Raw genomic sequence first — 17,178 nt, 5'->3', positions numbered from 1 at the left:
AACACTAACCACAGCAGCACCAACATCTTTGGTAGCCGAAGCTACGTGCAAGTAATCAGCCAATCGCCACTCTCTGACAAACAATATCACAATAACATCAGCAACGACACTACAGAAATCAAGAAACTTCTCAAACAATCCATCAAAAATACCGAAATGCTAACTAGAATGATAAGCGAACAAAACGCAGTTCTCAGACAGCAAATGGTAAACTTTTAAAGAAATAATTGAAAGCAAAATAAACTGCAACATCCCATTGAAAACTCCCGAACACATAGAACAGGCAGTAGTAACATTGACAGAAATTATCCAAGAAGCAGCAAGGACAACCGCTACACCTGAACCAACAACAAAAACAAAACATCAAAGCAAAAACCCCTCAGTTCTCCACAAAGTTCACCCAATTAAAGGTGACGTTAGTCTGCCATATTTAAGTCTTTCGCAAGAAGATAGAAATCTGTTGTTAGAGAAAGTAAACATAGTGTTTCACGCCGCGGCCACTGTGAGATTCAACGAGCCGTTACACGTCGTTACGCGAATCTACATGAGATTGGGGAGAAAGTTTATACGTAAGTATAAGTTATACGCAAACGTTGTTCCATGGTTTACGAATTAATTTATATTCACTTATTATCGACTTTGCAGTACGAGCTTGAAACCTTCAGAGATGATCGATATGTGTGACAAATTCGAAAAACGTCTATCAACCAAATAGAAAAAAGATTTTAAAATCTTATCCGAACACATACACATTCAGTAAGAATTTAGCAGAGCAAATTGTAGCAACCAAGTGCAAAGATATGCCAGTTGCGATAGTTCGGCCAAGCATAATTGGTGCCTCTTTGAAAGAGCCATGTCCTGGTTGGATACAGAATATTTCTGCATTAACAAGTATTTTCATAGATCTTTTTCAATAATTGTAATTTTGTAATTGTTCAATACTCCTTTCATTTCCTAAAAGTGGAGTTAATCGATGTTTGCCATTTGGTGATTTTAATGCAAAGTGACTCCGGTTTGCTATAAAATATTGGTTTGCATGTGTGTTCTATTATTATCGGTGTATGATCGGAGCTAAGTTCCAGACTGGCTGTTATTTTTAATTTGTTTGCATTTAGTCCTTTTATAACTGCAAAATCAAGCAAGTCAGGAATTTTGTTTAGATCTGTCGGCCAGTATTTTGGTCTTCCTGTGGATAATATGTTGAGATTACTTGTCCTATTGTAATTTTCTAATGTTCTACCTGGATGTGTGTTAAATCTTGAGCCACATAGTGTGTGCTTTGCATTGCGATGTATTTGTCACCTAAGGATTGAAAGTACTGTACCAATTTGTGCTGTGTCATTTCGTGTCGCGGTGGTACATATACTGCTGACATCTGGAAGTAATTGCTGTTAGTTTGTATTGTAACGGTGGTTGCTTGAACGTTTTCCAGACTAATTTGGCTATGCAAGTAGCGTTTGATATCGTTTCTTATTATCACTGCTTGTGCTTTTCCTGAGGGGTGTTTGGTATCATAGATAGTAATATGGTATTTTCATGCATCTTTGAGGGCTCGTGGTTGGAGACCATTGGATATCCAAGCTGATATTTTTAGCGTGTCCATTTCTATTTTTTACTTAACACGTTTGTAAGAAGTTATAGCATGATTGTAATTTGTTGTGTTTGTTGTCCGAGTACTGCGTTTAGCTCACTTATCATGTTTGTTACCATTTCAGTGTCCTTGATACATTCCTTGAGCAATTCCTTGATTTCTGTAGCGTCGTTATTGTTGTTTTGATTTTGGGTGTTAAATAGTGATGTTTGGTGAGTTACTTGTGCATAACCCCGGCCATCACAGGTGTTCATATTTCTGTAGTTCGGTAAATTTTCGGTTTTATACATTTGGTGTTGGCTCTGATTCTGCAATTTCTTGTTGCGAGGGATAGTTGCCGTATGTTCTGCTTCGAAGCGATGGAAACAGTTGTAGTTGTTTTCTGATTTGGCAGCCTTTATAACTTGCTGGGTGATTTCCATTACGTGTGTGGTGGGGCTAAGAGAACAGACAAAGCGATGCTAATGGGGAAAGACGAATTAACAGTCAGTGTTAGTTGAGAATTCAGAGAGTATTAGTTGAGAAGTGGGAGAGTGTAAATCGAGACATCAGGGAGTGCGAATTGCGTTGTCGACAGTGTGTTGCTAGTGTCACGACCGGCATACTATGAAATCCGATGGACTGATGACGGAGATAAAGATGTGGCGGTACTCGGCGAAAATGTATATCGCCGAAGTGCCTAACGAGCCATCAATATCCCAACGGTCCTTTCGCCGAATGTTCGAGAAGAAGGCGTGCGTGGCAACGGTCGCAGACGCTTAACAAACGCATGGATAGTGGAGATATTGAGGGGTGACAAAGGAAAATGAAACAGATCTGATCGAAAGTCAAATTGTAAGAGCTTCAGTATTGGAACGTCACGGTTAGAGTTCAGAAGAAAATCGTAATTAGTGTAAACCAAATATTTTAAAAATAAATTCTCTTTTTATTTTTTTTATATCTTATTTTTTCTTTTTATCTTCGATTTCCTCTGTTTTTTATATTACGTGACACTAGCGTTTTCGAGAGAGTATGGTCCGCGTGAAAGAGAACGTTGGAACCGTAGCGACGAGAGTTGCAAGTTAATTATTTAGTTATCTTAATTCTAGTACGTCATTTTGCGTAATTCACGTTAAACAACCATCATATCCTGTTTAATCAACATCTGTTTAATCTATCGTAAATAAACTAATTGTCGTAGAGATCCTACACTATTGTGTTTATGATTTTTTTAACTTCAAGAATACCTTTGTTATTAGCTTTGGATTCAAGTTCTATTGAAAACATTGGCAATAACTGTTTCGTATCATATCTGGTTATGTTATTTATTGTTCTTGTTTAATGTTCGATGTTTATTAATTTTTCTGTTTTGAGCTGGTATGTACAATACCAAACGCTTTTCTTTTTTAATGCTTGCGTTGCATTTCTAATGCTTTCTGTAGTTTGTTTGCACTTTTACTTGTGCTGGTTTTATTACGCCCCGAAGCTTACTATAGGTCGTGTTCGTAACCGTCGCTCGTGGTGCTACAGTGTCGCAGACAGATCATCTTATATGACTAGCGAAATATTCCGATTTGATAACAAGTTTTAATTGCTTTATACCGAAGTTTTCTCTTCCAGCAATGTATTTTCGAGCTATCGCGGGGAGACGTGGTCACGAAAATACGCGTCAACGGGAGTCGTAAATTCCCGTTACGATTGTAATAATCAACACCACGAATAGTTCGATCCCCTTGTTTCGGTTAGGATAATAGGGGTGTTTGTTGTAGTATAACACTGTGATTCACAGAGTTATAAAAATATATATTTCCAACACTTTGTACAATCACACAAATTAGTAACGCCGTTGACTAAAATACAGGTAACGAAGTAAAGGATTATTCGTAGATGAGAGAATTCGTATATGTTGACATTGATTGACTAGCGGGACATGTTGAGAGCCGTCGGAACTCTTGGTCCGGTAGGTACTGTGAGAGGTATAGGGACTCTAGGAACTGTGAGAGCCGAAGGAACTCTGAGAACTGGTTCTGATGTGATTACGGAGGAAAGCACGGTATGGGTGTGCTTTTTGAACGAAGGAAGTTGATTCGTTGTTCAGACTTTTCGTTATGAAATTGAGGACAAGGATCGACGCTACCCATTGGCTAAGACGTCGATGATTGAAGATGGGAGGTGTAAGCACCCTACCAACATGACTCATGGGAAAATCCAGACTTTTCTATTATAGAAATGTTTTCCCTATCATATAATTACCGGGTTTTCCCGTGATAACTACCAGCTTTCTCCGTAATCTGTAAGAACGTACAATAGATCTAAGGACTTTTTAAGTACCAGTTATAAACCGAAAATACTTGCAGGATTAAAGTTTTCTGCAAGCTAATAAAACTCGGTTTATGGTGGGACATTAGGTTTATTGAGGGTTTCTCTAACGATGCTTGGGCCTTGACGGTCAGACAATAAAGGACGTCGCGCGGAACGTACGCGACGTAACAAGCAGTGTTGTTCCATAATTCGATTAGGGGATCGATTTGGGCATCTATGTAGATCGGTGGTGGTTTAACGATATGAGTTGTGACCTTTTTTGTTGGTCAGAAGTGAACCGAATGAATTTCGGAATGGGATATCTTGTAGCCGTTGTTGCTTTTCTGTGTCTGAAATTTTCATGGCGCTTGTGTCTGGTATTATTTTACGCTTTTTGTGCGCTGTTGCTACCTTCCAGTGTTCATGTTGATATGATAGTTCGTCATTGTAGCTGTTTTCTTCTTTGTTTTGCAACGTTTCCATTTTGTTGAAGAACTTTCCTGTTCTTTGTTTATTGGTTGTTTTTTACTTAACGTATTTGTAGATTTATCTATGTAATATATTTTACCTTTGTTTGTTATTTTGGTTGGTGGCATTTGCTGTTGCATTTTGGAGCTTTACCATTTTATAGTGTTTGTTGTCTTTTCGTTTATCAAAATTCACTGCCTGTCACACTTTCACTGAAACACAGTTCCTCACCTCTGTTTAGCTCGGCTGCTCATGCTGAACTGTTTCTCACTATTAGCAGAAATATCTGCTCATCTCTGGATAAGACTTGCGAAGCCACATTGGTTTCCACAGAGATCATTAATACAGATAACTCGTATACATGTAGATGCCAAAAGCATGAAAGGGTCATACTTAGAAACAAAATCCGTAACAGTAAGAAAGTGGGTTTAAATGTACATTAGCTGAAATTAAAAGCAAAGAAGAGAAATGTTGCGATCTGATGTTGATCTTTGGCGTTCGTAACCGTTACATGTTATTGTACGTATCGAATTTTAGATTTCTTGAATTATATTCAGATCAATACGGTACTTGCTGCCATTAGAAATAGTTATTAGAAAGGATTGATTGGAATGATTTCAAAATTGTTTAATAAATTAACGAACAAGAATTGAACTAATCGAAATAGTTTAACGAATATTTCTGGTGTCAGCAACTACAGATTTGATTTAAATATAATTCGAGAAACCTAAGATTCGACACCAAGAGAGACACATAATGGTTACGAAGACAGAAGATCAGAATCAAATTGAAATAGCATGTATGAATTGTTTATAAATCTAAAATCGTTCGCGTGTAAATACATGCATCCTCATCGAGCAATGTCATAAATATTAGGTCATCCCATAAGGTCGTTCCGTTTTTCGAGCGGTTATATATGTTAAGATTGTTTACATATCTTTCAGTTTCATGAAAAAATGTAATCCCCCTCTCGTTGTACAACTTCTTCCCGTTTTTCAAGTGCATTGGTCCCTTATTGCCGTATGTTTATAAAGCGACACATAAAATGTATACACAAAAGTCGGCACGAACTTATGGGATGACCTAATTGTTTTATTTAGAAACCGGACGAGTGAAAAGACAAAATGAAGCGGATTATGTTTCTCTTCTCATAAAATTCTATTTATATTGTATTTGTTTTAACAGAAAAAATAAGTCAGTACAAGATAAGGAATATTATCCATAGTACGATCATTATACCGAACATTTTCGAAATTTGATCTATCCAGTACAACCTGAAATTACCGAAAATATATGTATTTATATTAGTTCATATTTTTTTATAGTAAGGTACTTTTATACGCACCTTGATAATCGTTGTCGGGCTGTTGGCTGAAACTCTTGTTTTAGAATAAATTTCCTGATACCCATCAGGTAAATTGCAATATACTTCTCCCAATTCATATCTCCTAAATCTAGTTTGACCATATCGCTGTCGTTTAACATTTTCACCTTCCTCGCCAAGTCGGAACAGTTCTCCCTTTGAAAAGTCCATTCGTTCGTGGTGAAATATGTTACTGATGTGAACAATTTGTAGCTAGATTTTAGAAATTTCATCATTCTGAAATATCATTTTTAATTGTTATTGTAGATGAACACAAAGATTGTCTCAGAAAGATTGCCCTCTTTGTTCAAGGTTCGATAGAATACTCACATTGGTTTACTACCTCGGAGTCTTAAAAATATATCTATGACGAACGCAGGCAAATACAAAATTACACTCCGAACCTTGTAAATATATCTATTAGCTATTATTGGACTATCCGGATACCATAACGTATCGTTCAGTGGCGTTTCTCTGCTATGCTTCAACACGAGCTGTTGCAACTGACCCCACCTTGTCAATAGGAACATTTACATTATTACAATTATTGCAACTTTATTTAAAGCACAGTTTACTGTTATGTTAGTATCTCGGCAAATATTGCGTAATTTAGATAAATATTATGTCATATCACTACTTTCTTAAATTGAAGTATTGAAGCAAAAGCGAACTTTTGTATTCTACGTTCATTTGCGTGTTGTTCACATTACTTAAACAAACTGAGTTTTTTGGAATACTGTAACAATCGAATTACATGAGTTGAAAAAGATTCGTAATAGATTTTACCTAAAAGGATTAGCGCTACTCGTGCAATTGTAAACTTTAACTTCGTGCTCAGAATGTAGCGTGACATGCCATGCAATAGATATTATCGCGTCCACTATGAAATCGACGGGCACTACATCTAATCTTGCATCTTTCCTACCCCGTATTGCTGTTGCACATCCTCTACTGATTAACAGAAGGATGCCTGGTAACATTAATTTGGTTTAGAAATTATTTGTGATTTTCGATTAGCAGAAATGTAGCACTAAATAGATAGGAAAGAATTCTCCTAATTATGAACAACGGCAAACTTGAACTATAATAATGATGAACTAGTGGAAATCCTGTTATTTGGCTTCCTACAAGCCAACAGATTAACTCCTCTTTTCTGAAATGTGACGAGTATTGAACAATTATCATTGCAAAAGATTTACGAAAGTACCTGTAAATGCAGAAGTACCCTGTATCCAACCAGGACATGGTTCTTTCAAAGAGGCACCAATTATGCTTGGCCGCACTATAGCAACTGGCAGATCTCTGCACCTGCTTGCTACGATTTGCTCTGCTAAATTCTTACTGAATGTGTATGTGTTTGGATAAGTTTTTAAAATCTTTTTTTCTATTTGGTTGATCGACGCTTCGTCAAATTTGTCACACATATCGATCACCTCTGAAGGTTTCAAGCTCGTGCTGCAAAGTTAATGATATGTGAAAATATTCTTCATGATATAATTATAAATGTAATATTCCTAAACCACGCAACAATGTCCGCGTATAACTTATCCTTACGTATAAACTTTCTCCTCGACCTCGTGTAGATTAGCATTGCTAAAAGCTGTGCTGACGTGGACGAAGCTAATTGGTTGCTTTAGTTCGTTCCAAAGTTTTATGACACGAGCGGTACCTTTCGTATTCACATTAATAGCTACGCGTAAAGGCTCTTTGAATATCACAGTGGCCGCGGCGTGAAACACTACATTTACTTTCTCTAATAACAGATTTCTATCTTCTCGCGAAAGACCTAAATCCGGCAGACTCACGTCACCTTTCATGGGATAAACTCTGCTCAAAGCTGAGGGGTGTTTTGCTTTGATGTCATCGAAAATCTGAAGACGACAAAATACCAACTCAATTACAGAAAAGAAATTTACTCAATTTGGCTTTTGACAGGCTTAAATATTGAAAGAAACAAGAATAATATTTACGAACGGGATCATCTATGAGCTTCTTAAATCGTTGTTCTATCGTTTCGTTAGTTTTTGGACGGATTAGTATAAAAATGGCAGCGATGCGCGGACACACGCGCATCAGTTTTTCCAAAAGACCTATTCCTACGAATCCGGTTGCTCCAGTTACAAGGATCCCACTACCGGCGTAGAATTCCTCGAGAGAATTTATCTTATTCAATCCTTCATCGGTTCCATTTTCATTCGTTTCTTTATTAATTGTATCCATGTTTCAGACTTGTGATCTTGACACTTTCAATCCCCAAATTTACCATAGAATAGCATTTCCAACAAATAGTAAGTGAATAAATGTGTTAAATAATGTAATAAACTGATCATAGTTGATAACTTCTTATATATTTCTTTTTAAAGAAGTCTACAGATAATATTCACAAAAAGAAACATAATTCAACAATTATGTTTTCGTTTTGCATGAATCAAATAATTGCGTTATGTGAACGATGCTTCTAGTGTAATGTATAAACAATTTTCCTACACAGTGAAATCGTTCACCAAAAAGGGGATAAAATAGCTGTGCTACGCATGAAATAGAATTTTTCATGTGGTTGTATATTAATTTGTGTTATTGCATATTACTCCATAAAACTATATCTGAATTGATACTTATTTAATACTTAATCTTTATGTAGTTTCGTTTGACGACTTCATTTTTTCTTTTATGTGTATGCTTATGAGTGTTGTAATATACTGTGATCAGTAATTTGTGTGGTAAATGTGTGTGGTTCATGCGAGACAGTGTTCGCCCACATTTAGTAGCACCATGAGAATACGTAATGCGTATGTGATTTTTCTGTCCCCACCCGTGAGCGTATTTGAAATCTGCATAAACATATTTTATATGCGCTCTGCATTCATTATTTATTCATGAAGGCAAAAAGATGAAAATTTCCGACATGCCGTTATAGATTTCAATGAGTAAACAGGTTTAATCTATAATCAATGATATTTCTTAGAAAATGTTATGCAATGTTATTTTACCTTCAAGATTCTATAACCGAATAGCCTATAGAAGTACCTAATCCCCTGTCCCGATTTATCCGAGCACCAATTATCCGATTATCCTAATACCGTAATTATCCGAACATAATATTTCCTTATAACGAATCCCTCTTCTGTTTGAAATATGTACTGTATACATATATTATTAGCGTTCATGTATCCTTTCCTTTATTAGATTCAGATTATAAGACAGTAGTATGAAACTAATGGCGATCCAGCTATCGAAACGAAACAAAGGAGAAACTCGAAAGTGGTGTACATGCAGTAGAATTTGCAAATATACATAGTGTTAGGAAAGGCCGAATGATATACGCTGTATGTACTGATATAATGAACTGGCTTCACTGCGAAACAGCTAATGAAAGGATAATGAAGAGGTGCGTTTTGAAATGTACGTATTTGAGAAATAGTCTCAATGACTGTGAGCACAAAAAGATTGCAATTAATTATGTCGAAAGTATTATGTGACTTAGCAGCCAAGAAGACATGAAATCCATATATACTTAAAAGATTTGTCATTCAATTTTAATCTATGTTTCAATAAATGAAATTTCTTATTAAAGTGATTGTACCGTTATCAGAATTGTTCTGCCGCCCTGTTGAGACGGATACAGGAGGCTCTATTGTATTTCAGATTACCCGGTTGAAATTTTACTGTCATTGCAAACTGATGAGCAAGATGTGATAATGTAAATGAGCACAGCGGCCAATGAAATCAACCAGAACATAAAATTTGTATATATTAGGTATCTCATATTATATTCGTATCTTTATTATAATATCATTTATTCTGTAATTTAATTGTGTACATATCTATGTATCTATTGATATGTACGTATCTGTTATTGTATACATATATATCTATACTGCTTTGTCAAATGTAAAATATAAAATAAATGTTTGGGAATTCAAAAACTTCATTTAAACTATTGTAGTAATTAATGCCCCATGATATTTTTGGTATATATGATATTCATAATAATGAATGACACCAATTAAACACACAATTGAATACAGAATAACAAGGAATCGTCTGTTACCTGATACTATTTCCACTGCGCGTTGTTTGCCAAAGATCGAACAAAAATGCGACTTCACGATAATAGATAACGATACGTCTGTCACAGTACTGTAACGATATTCGATGTGATACTCCTTTAGGCACTCATGCTTTTAATAACATCACCCTACTACTGAAACTGGATAATGTTATTCATGTATGATTCGAATTATATATTTATCTTCAAAACCAAACAAGAAATAGGCTTGAATGATCTTTGATCGTGAAAGATTGACAGAAATTGTCTTTTTATCACTGACTGCTTCTACTGCTTGCGTTTTAATGACACTTGCATTACGTATAACTTCTGAGTGAGTTGCGTATAACTTCTTACTACTTCATCTTCTTAAAGATGAAGAGAGAAATGTTTGCACTACAAATTCAATTTCTGATAATTACGGATGATCTATTCCGGTGGAGTTATAAAGCACTAACACAGAGTCAGTGTAAAAGGTATTCATATACTACATAACCTTAACAAAATTATGGTATAACATCATTTGTTATGCAATATTTAGCAAATGAAATGTAAATACATATACTTGCAAACCCTCCAAATAATTTGTAAAAAAGTATTCGCTACCTGTTATGAAAATATTAATAAATATCTGGAAAATGGAAAAAATATATGTGCAATATATCTTCCTAGAGTTAGCGCTTCATGGGATAAAACGTAGATAGATTTCCATTGGGTAGTGACAGTCGTAGAAGAGACAGAGCCGTGAGCGTGATCGAAATCTCTGGGAAAACTGGAGAATTCGGATAAGGAAATTAATCAGAGTGAAGGGCTAGTGCCTGTGGAAAAAGTGGGTGTAAGAACTAATAAAATTCGGTTTGAAAAGACGTAACATTCGAAAGAAAACCGCGTGTGAGGTTACGACCGTAAGGAAGCCATATTGAGACGCGTGACAACAGCGCCGCTGCACGAGTTACCCGGGGAACTACACGGACGCAGCCATATTGGCAAGCGCGCCGAAAGCGCGTGCCGTGAGCCATTTGAAAGTGGCAGTGACTGGTGGCAGTGGCAAGTGCGGATATAGGTGGCCATTTTGCGCACCCAATGGGGAAAAAGGACAAACAACTGCGGAAAATGATAAAGAGGTGGATGAAACCATGAGAGGGGGGGGTGAATAGTTGGCTGCTGAGCCGACACACGTCATCATCAGAACGTGAAGGTGAGGAACCTACGGACGGAGGAAACAACGGAGGAAGAGAGACCGCCGCAGTCGAAGCGCCCCGTGCGAAGGAAAGGAAGGCCGGCGGATTTCCCTATCTCCCCACGGACCTGGCCGAAGAAATGAGAACATCTACTACGGACGACATAGGAGCCACACCGGACACAGTGCAAAGAAGAGCAGTCTACTGGTGGAATCCCGACATCGCAGAACTGAGGGCGAGATGCGTCTGGACCCGAGGACGGTACCTGAGGGCCCGTCGCTGACGACGACGAGACGAGGAAAAAATCTCCCTGCGCTACCAAGCGCACCACGTGCTACGGCGCTCGATACAGAAGAAGATCAAGATCGCTAATGACCGTGCCTGGTTGGAACTAGTCGAAGCAGTCGAGTCTAACCCATAGCCAAGGCCATACAGGACGGTGACGCAGAAACTTCGCGCGAAGGGTCCTCTGGTAACGACGGAGATGGAACCTGCGTTGTTGCTGCAGATCATTGTGACGTTTTTCCCCCCGCAAGAGGACAGTGCAGCAGATCTGTCGCGGGAAACAACATGGACTGTAAAATGGACAGATGACTGGGAAGTCACGGAGGAAGAGCCGTGAGAGGCGACCAGAAGAATGGTCTCCCGCGACGTGGCGTCGGGCCCGAACGGAATCCTGAACCGGATCTGGGGGGAAGTGATGGGGATCATGGCTCCCAAACTTCGGCGCCCCTACACAAGATGTCCGAGGGAGGGAGTCTACCCCCGGGCATGGTGGACGGCGAGGCTGGTCTTGCTTCGTAAGGAGGGCCGACCGACGACTTCGCCGTCGGTGTATCGGCCGATATGCCTGCTGGACGAGGTCGGCAAGCTGCGCGAGCGAGTGGTTGCCGCCTTTCTGAAGCGATACATGGCGGAGTGGGTGCCGCGTTGGCACGAAAACCAGTACGGCTTCCGGAAGGGACGTTCGACGATTAAAGTGGTCAGACGCGTGCGGGCACTCACGGAGGAAATGGTGTAGCGGCATCTAATCAAAGGACGTCACTAGTCGAGAGCGACTCGTGTTGTTGTTTTGCCTCAGGGCATTGACTTAGCCTTGTCTTATGAAGCATAACGACAAATGAACTCCGGGAAAAACAATGTCGCCGCTACAGGCAATCGTCGAATGAAGACGAATTTAAATTTTCCGACTCTCCCCTGACCAGTATAAATAAACGGACGCGATCGCGAGTTACACAGTATCCAACAGTACATATCGAGTATCAAAAAGTATCAACAAGTATCAACGAGCATTTACAGAGTATCTCCGAGTATTTATCGAATTACGCGACGAATAATAACGAGTATTTATTCCGCGTTTTATATTTTGTATCGACGATTCACGTATACGTCTGTACGTTTAATTATTTATTTATTTCAAATATGTTTGATGGACTGCGACAGCAATATTTTGCTCTCGTTATTTCACGATATCTATTCACGACTAATCCTCCACAATGGTATCTCGGGACGGCGTGGCGCTGGCGGTCTCTCTGGACATCGTCAACGCGTTCAACTTCATGCCGTGGGACAGTGGCGGTTCTTGAACACTTCGAGGTTCCCAGCTACGTCGTTTGGTTGATGCGCGCCTACCTCGACGGTTATGCTACGCTAGAAGGTAAGGGGGGGAAAGGCGGTGTTTGGACCGATCCTGTGGAACATCGTCTACGACGAGGTACTGCGTTGCCCGCTGCCTCCGGGCGCATCCGTAGTGTGCTACGCGGTCGACACTCTGGTTTTGGTCGGATTCATACTGTGCGCGGGCTGGGCCTGGGGGTTTCCCCAGTGTCCCAGGGTCTCCAAGGAGTCGGAGGCAATCTGGTTCTACGACAAGAACAGGCGAGGGAATCCGCCGCCCGGTAAGAGCATAAACATGGCAGGTCAAACCGTCGGGGTGAGATCGCGAGTGAAATACCCAGGTCTCGTCATCGACAGCCAGTGAACGTTCGAACCGCACTTCGAATCCCTGGTTCCGAAGTTTTGTGCGGCCTCTTGCAGAACATCGGCGGGGCGGGCGTCGCGGTGCGCCGGCTATATGAGGGCGTCGTTCGGACCCGAGTGATGTACGGGGCTCCGGTATGGGCGAACGATCTGATTGCGAGTCGTCGCAGCGTCCTGCATCGCAGGAGGCTGCACAGGGTAACCACCATCAGAGTTGTCAGGCGATGCCGAACTGTGTCCCAAGCGTCGGCGACCGTTCTGGCCGCGTCTCCCCCGTGAGAGCTTCGGGCACTGGCGCTTTAGAGGAGATACACACACATGAGTATATGGGACCCGGGAGAGGACTCGACCGAGCAGGCGGCCCCAAACGACCTAGAAACTACCGAGGCGGACGCGTGGGACCAGTGGCGATTCCAGCCGATTAACGAGGGAGGCCAACATCGTGGAACGGAGGCGGTCCTCCCAAACTGAGAGACATGGGGAAGCTGCCGCGGTCTCCCGCTCACCTACAGGATGACCCAGGTGCTCACGGGACACGGTATGTACGGCGAGTACCTGATAAAATCCGGACAGGAGACCACGGACATCTGTCACCGCTGAGGGGAGGGCATGGACACGGCGCAGCACACACTAGAGTTTTGTCCGGCATAGGAGCTGTCCCGCTACTCTCTACGACACGTCATAAGCGAAAGACTGATTCCCTCGGCGATGAGCGGGCCACAGGAATATGAGACTGTCCGCCACTTCTGCGACCGAGTTGTGTTCGCAAAGGATCGAGGAGAAAGGAAGAGAAAGAGGAACTTTCACCCTTGTAGGATAACGCGATGGAGGGCGATGGTGATCAGGCGGCCTAGAGCCGCTTCATCGCCGTCCCAACGGACCTCTTCTAGAAGGGATAGTACTAGGGGCAATGGCCCCTCTAACTGCACATTCAACAGTCAAGGATTTGTTAGGCCTGGCTCGAACAAGAGGACGCGGGATGGGGGTGTAATGAAAAATAATGCATAAGTGGTTCCTGAAGCACTCCTGCATTCGCGTAGGATAGTCATCGTGAAGTTTTAGTCGGTAAGAGTCCGACACTACTCTGCTGTTATCGGTAGCCTGGAACTCAAACGGTCTACATCAACGGACCCTTGAAACAAAAACATTCCTGGATAACAACAATATTGACATACTACATGTCTCAGAAACACACTTCACTCCAAAAAGCTACATGAAAATACCATACTACACCATATATGATAGCAAACACTTCTCAGGAAAAGCGCACAGAGGGACCGCAGTGATAATCAGAAACGATATCAAACATTATTTACACAGCCGAGTTAATAAGGAATATATACAAGCAACCACCGTTACAGTTCAAACTAGCAGCAACAACTACCAGTTGTCAGCAGTATATGTACCTCCGCGACACAAAATAACATCACAAATTCGAGAAGAGTACTTCCAACAATTAGGGGCAAGTACATCGCAGCGGGAGACTACAACTCAAAGCACACGCTCTGGGGATCAAGAAACATTACACCTCGAGGTAGAACACTGGAAAAATACATTAGAAATAATAACCTCAATATATTATCCACAGGAACACCGACACATTGGCCGACTGACCTGAACAAAAAACCAGATCTTCTGGACTTTGCAGTTACAAGGGGACTAAACACAAATAAACTAAAAATAACACCCAACCTCGAGCTCAGCTCCGATCATACACCCATAATAATTGAATACAGAAACAAACCAATTCACTATAGCAAACCAGAAACACTATGCAATAAAACCACCAATTGGCAAACTTTCAAAGAAATAATAGAAAGCAAAATAAACTGCAACATCCCGTTAAAAACTCCTGAACACATAGAACAGGCAGTAGCAACATTGACAGCAACTATTCAGGAAGCAGCAAGGACAACCACTACTCCCGAATTAACCAGCAGACAAACAATAACAATCCCGCAAGAAATACTCGATAAAATTAGAGAAAAAAGAAAAGCAAAAGCAAAATGGCAAAAATACAGAACTCAAGAAAACAAAAAACACTTAAACAAACTTGCAAAGGAAATAAAAAACAAAATAAAGGAGCACAACGATAACGAATTCGCAAAGTTCATAGGGACACGCTCCACACACGAGAACACCAATTATTCACTATGGAAAGCCACGAAAAAAATAAGGAAGCCAATAACACCCGTCCCGGCAATCAGAAAAGCAGATAACACATGGGCAAGAAGAAACAAAGAACAAGCTGAAGAATTCTCCAACCACCTCTGCAACACATTCACACCACACATTATCAACAACAGCAACCACAAAAGTCATATGGAGGAGGATCCACAAACCACTATTACCACAACCGACAAGGAATACACCATACCTAAAACATCAGCACAAGAAATTAGAAACATAATTGATAAAACAAAAAACAACAAAGCACCAGGAATCGACCTAATCAATGGTAAAATTTTGAAAAACCTTCCGCCAAAAGCAATAGGACTAATGACAATAATATTCAATGCAATTCTAAGAATTCAATACTTCCCCAAACCATGGAAACTAGATCAGATCAAAATGTTACATAAACCAGGCAAAGACCCGCACCAAACTGCATCTTACAGACCAATATCACTGCTTCCAGTATTTTCCAAAATACTGGAAAAAATAATATATTGCCGGATAAAAACAATAATAGAGACAAAAAAACTAATACCGGATCACCAATTTGGTTTCAGAAACAAACACTCCACGATAGAGCAAACGCACAGGCTTATAATAAACGAAATAATAATAGCACTAGAAAACAAGGAATACTGCACAGCCCTCTTTATGGACATAGAGAAAGCATTCGATAAAATTAACCTTGATAGTCTACTACAAACAATTAGGAAACAATTCCCGGAGCAAATACACCAATTAATAAAATCCTATCTAAGCAGCAGAACCTTCGTGATAAAAATCAAGGACACACATTCTAAAGTTAAAGACATCAAGGCAGGGGTACCACAAGGAAGCGTCCTATACCCAATACTATACACATTATACACGGCGAACATACCAACAACTACCAACAGCACAGTATTGACATTCGCGGACGACACAGCTATACTAGTCAGGCATACTAACCCAGAAACGGCAGTCAAAATACTACAAGAACATATCGTAAAAATAGAAAATTGGCTACAAGAAAAACAAATAAAAGCAAACCCCAATAAATGCAACCATATTACATTCACGCTACGGAAAAAGATACCACCAAACATCCTATTGAACGGCACGCATATAACGCAAACAAAGCATGTCAAATACCTAGGACTCCACTTAGATACACAACTCACATGGAAACTACATATCAAATCAATAGTAGAAAAAATACAGAAAACAAGGAGACAAATGCATTGGCTAACATGCAGAAAATCCAAATTAAGCATAGAAAATAAATTAGAAATATATAAAACGATCGTAAAACCAATCTGGACGTACGGAATACCATTATGGGGGACGGCAGCAATGAGCCATATAAACAAAATAGAGGTAATACAGGCTAAAATCCTTAGAACAATAGTAAACACACAATAGCAACACACCCAAACCGGCTAGCTGCGGAAACGTACAAAACCATAAACATGGACAGAAGACTAAAAAGGAAGCACCCAGCAGACCTCATAAAGGACATAACCTAGCATTTCTGGATAAGCCACTTGCGAAGCCATATTGGTTTCCACAGAGAACATTACTATAGATAACTCGTATACATGTAGATGCCAAAAGCAAGAACGGGTCATATTTAGAAACAAAATCCATAACAGTAAGAAAATGTACATTAGCTGAAATTAAAAGCAAAGAAGAGAAATGTTGCGATCTGATGTTGATCTTTGGCGTTCGTAACCGTTACATGTTATTGTACGTATCGAATTTTAGATTTCTTGAATTATATTCAGATCAATACGGTACTTGCTGGCATTAGAAATAGTTATTAGAAAGGATTGATTGGAATGATTTCAAAATTGTTTAATAAATTAACGAACAAGAATTGGACTAATCGAAATAGTTTAACGAATATTTCTGGTGTCAGCAACTACAGATTTGATTTAAATATAATTCGAGAAACCTAAGATTCGACACCTAGTGAGACACATAATGGTTACGAAGACAGAAGATCAAAATCAAATTGAAATATTATGTATGAATTGTTTATAAATCTGAAACCGTTCGCGTGCAAATACATGCATCCTCATCGAGCAATGTCATAAATATTAGGTCATCCCAT

At 39.8% G+C, this 17,178-nt stretch overlaps 1 protein-coding gene and 1 long non-coding RNA gene across 4 annotated transcripts in view; one reads left to right on the top strand and one right to left on the bottom strand.

Moving 5' to 3' along the window:
- The first annotated feature begins 424 nt into the window (after positions 1–424).
- LOC125386799 lies at positions 425–9,577 on the top strand. 2 transcript variants are annotated; one of them, XR_007227215.1, is made up of 4 exons: positions 425–569; positions 646–891; positions 8,889–9,104; positions 9,348–9,577. It is a non-coding gene; the product is annotated as an uncharacterized LOC125386799 (long non-coding RNA). The 2 variants fall into 2 exon arrangements; XR_007227214.1 differs by having other exon boundaries at positions 8,889–9,577.
- LOC100648303 (putative fatty acyl-CoA reductase CG5065) overlaps positions 5,449–17,178 on the bottom strand; it is a 74,630-nt gene continuing 62,900 nt past the window's right edge. The window contains exons 1-8 of one of the 2 annotated variants that reach the window (XM_048413917.1): positions 9,754–9,866; positions 7,677–7,945; positions 7,257–7,573; positions 6,910–7,157; positions 6,489–6,672; positions 6,033–6,215; positions 5,685–5,939; positions 5,449–5,613 (exon numbers count right to left, since the gene is read on the bottom strand). In XM_048413917.1, the coding sequence (XP_048269874.1) occupies positions 5,535–5,613; positions 5,685–5,939; positions 6,033–6,215; positions 6,489–6,672; positions 6,910–7,157; positions 7,257–7,573; positions 7,677–7,922 (1,512 nt within the window). In that variant the 5' untranslated portion in view covers positions 7,923–7,945; positions 9,754–9,866 and the 3' untranslated portion in view covers positions 5,449–5,534. Of the gene's footprint in view, positions 5,614–5,684; positions 5,940–6,032; positions 6,216–6,488; positions 6,673–6,909; positions 7,158–7,256; positions 7,574–7,676; positions 7,946–9,753; positions 9,867–17,178 lie in introns of those variants that run through there. The other variant, XM_048413916.1, reaches the window with a different exon arrangement.

The sequence above is a fragment of the Bombus terrestris genome, chromosome 17 (genome assembly GCF_910591885.1).
Source record: "Bombus terrestris chromosome 17, iyBomTerr1.2, whole genome shotgun sequence".
In the NCBI taxonomy this organism is placed as follows: domain Eukaryota; kingdom Metazoa; phylum Arthropoda; class Insecta; order Hymenoptera; family Apidae; genus Bombus; species Bombus terrestris.
This window is presented reverse-complemented; position numbering and strand designations above follow the sequence as displayed.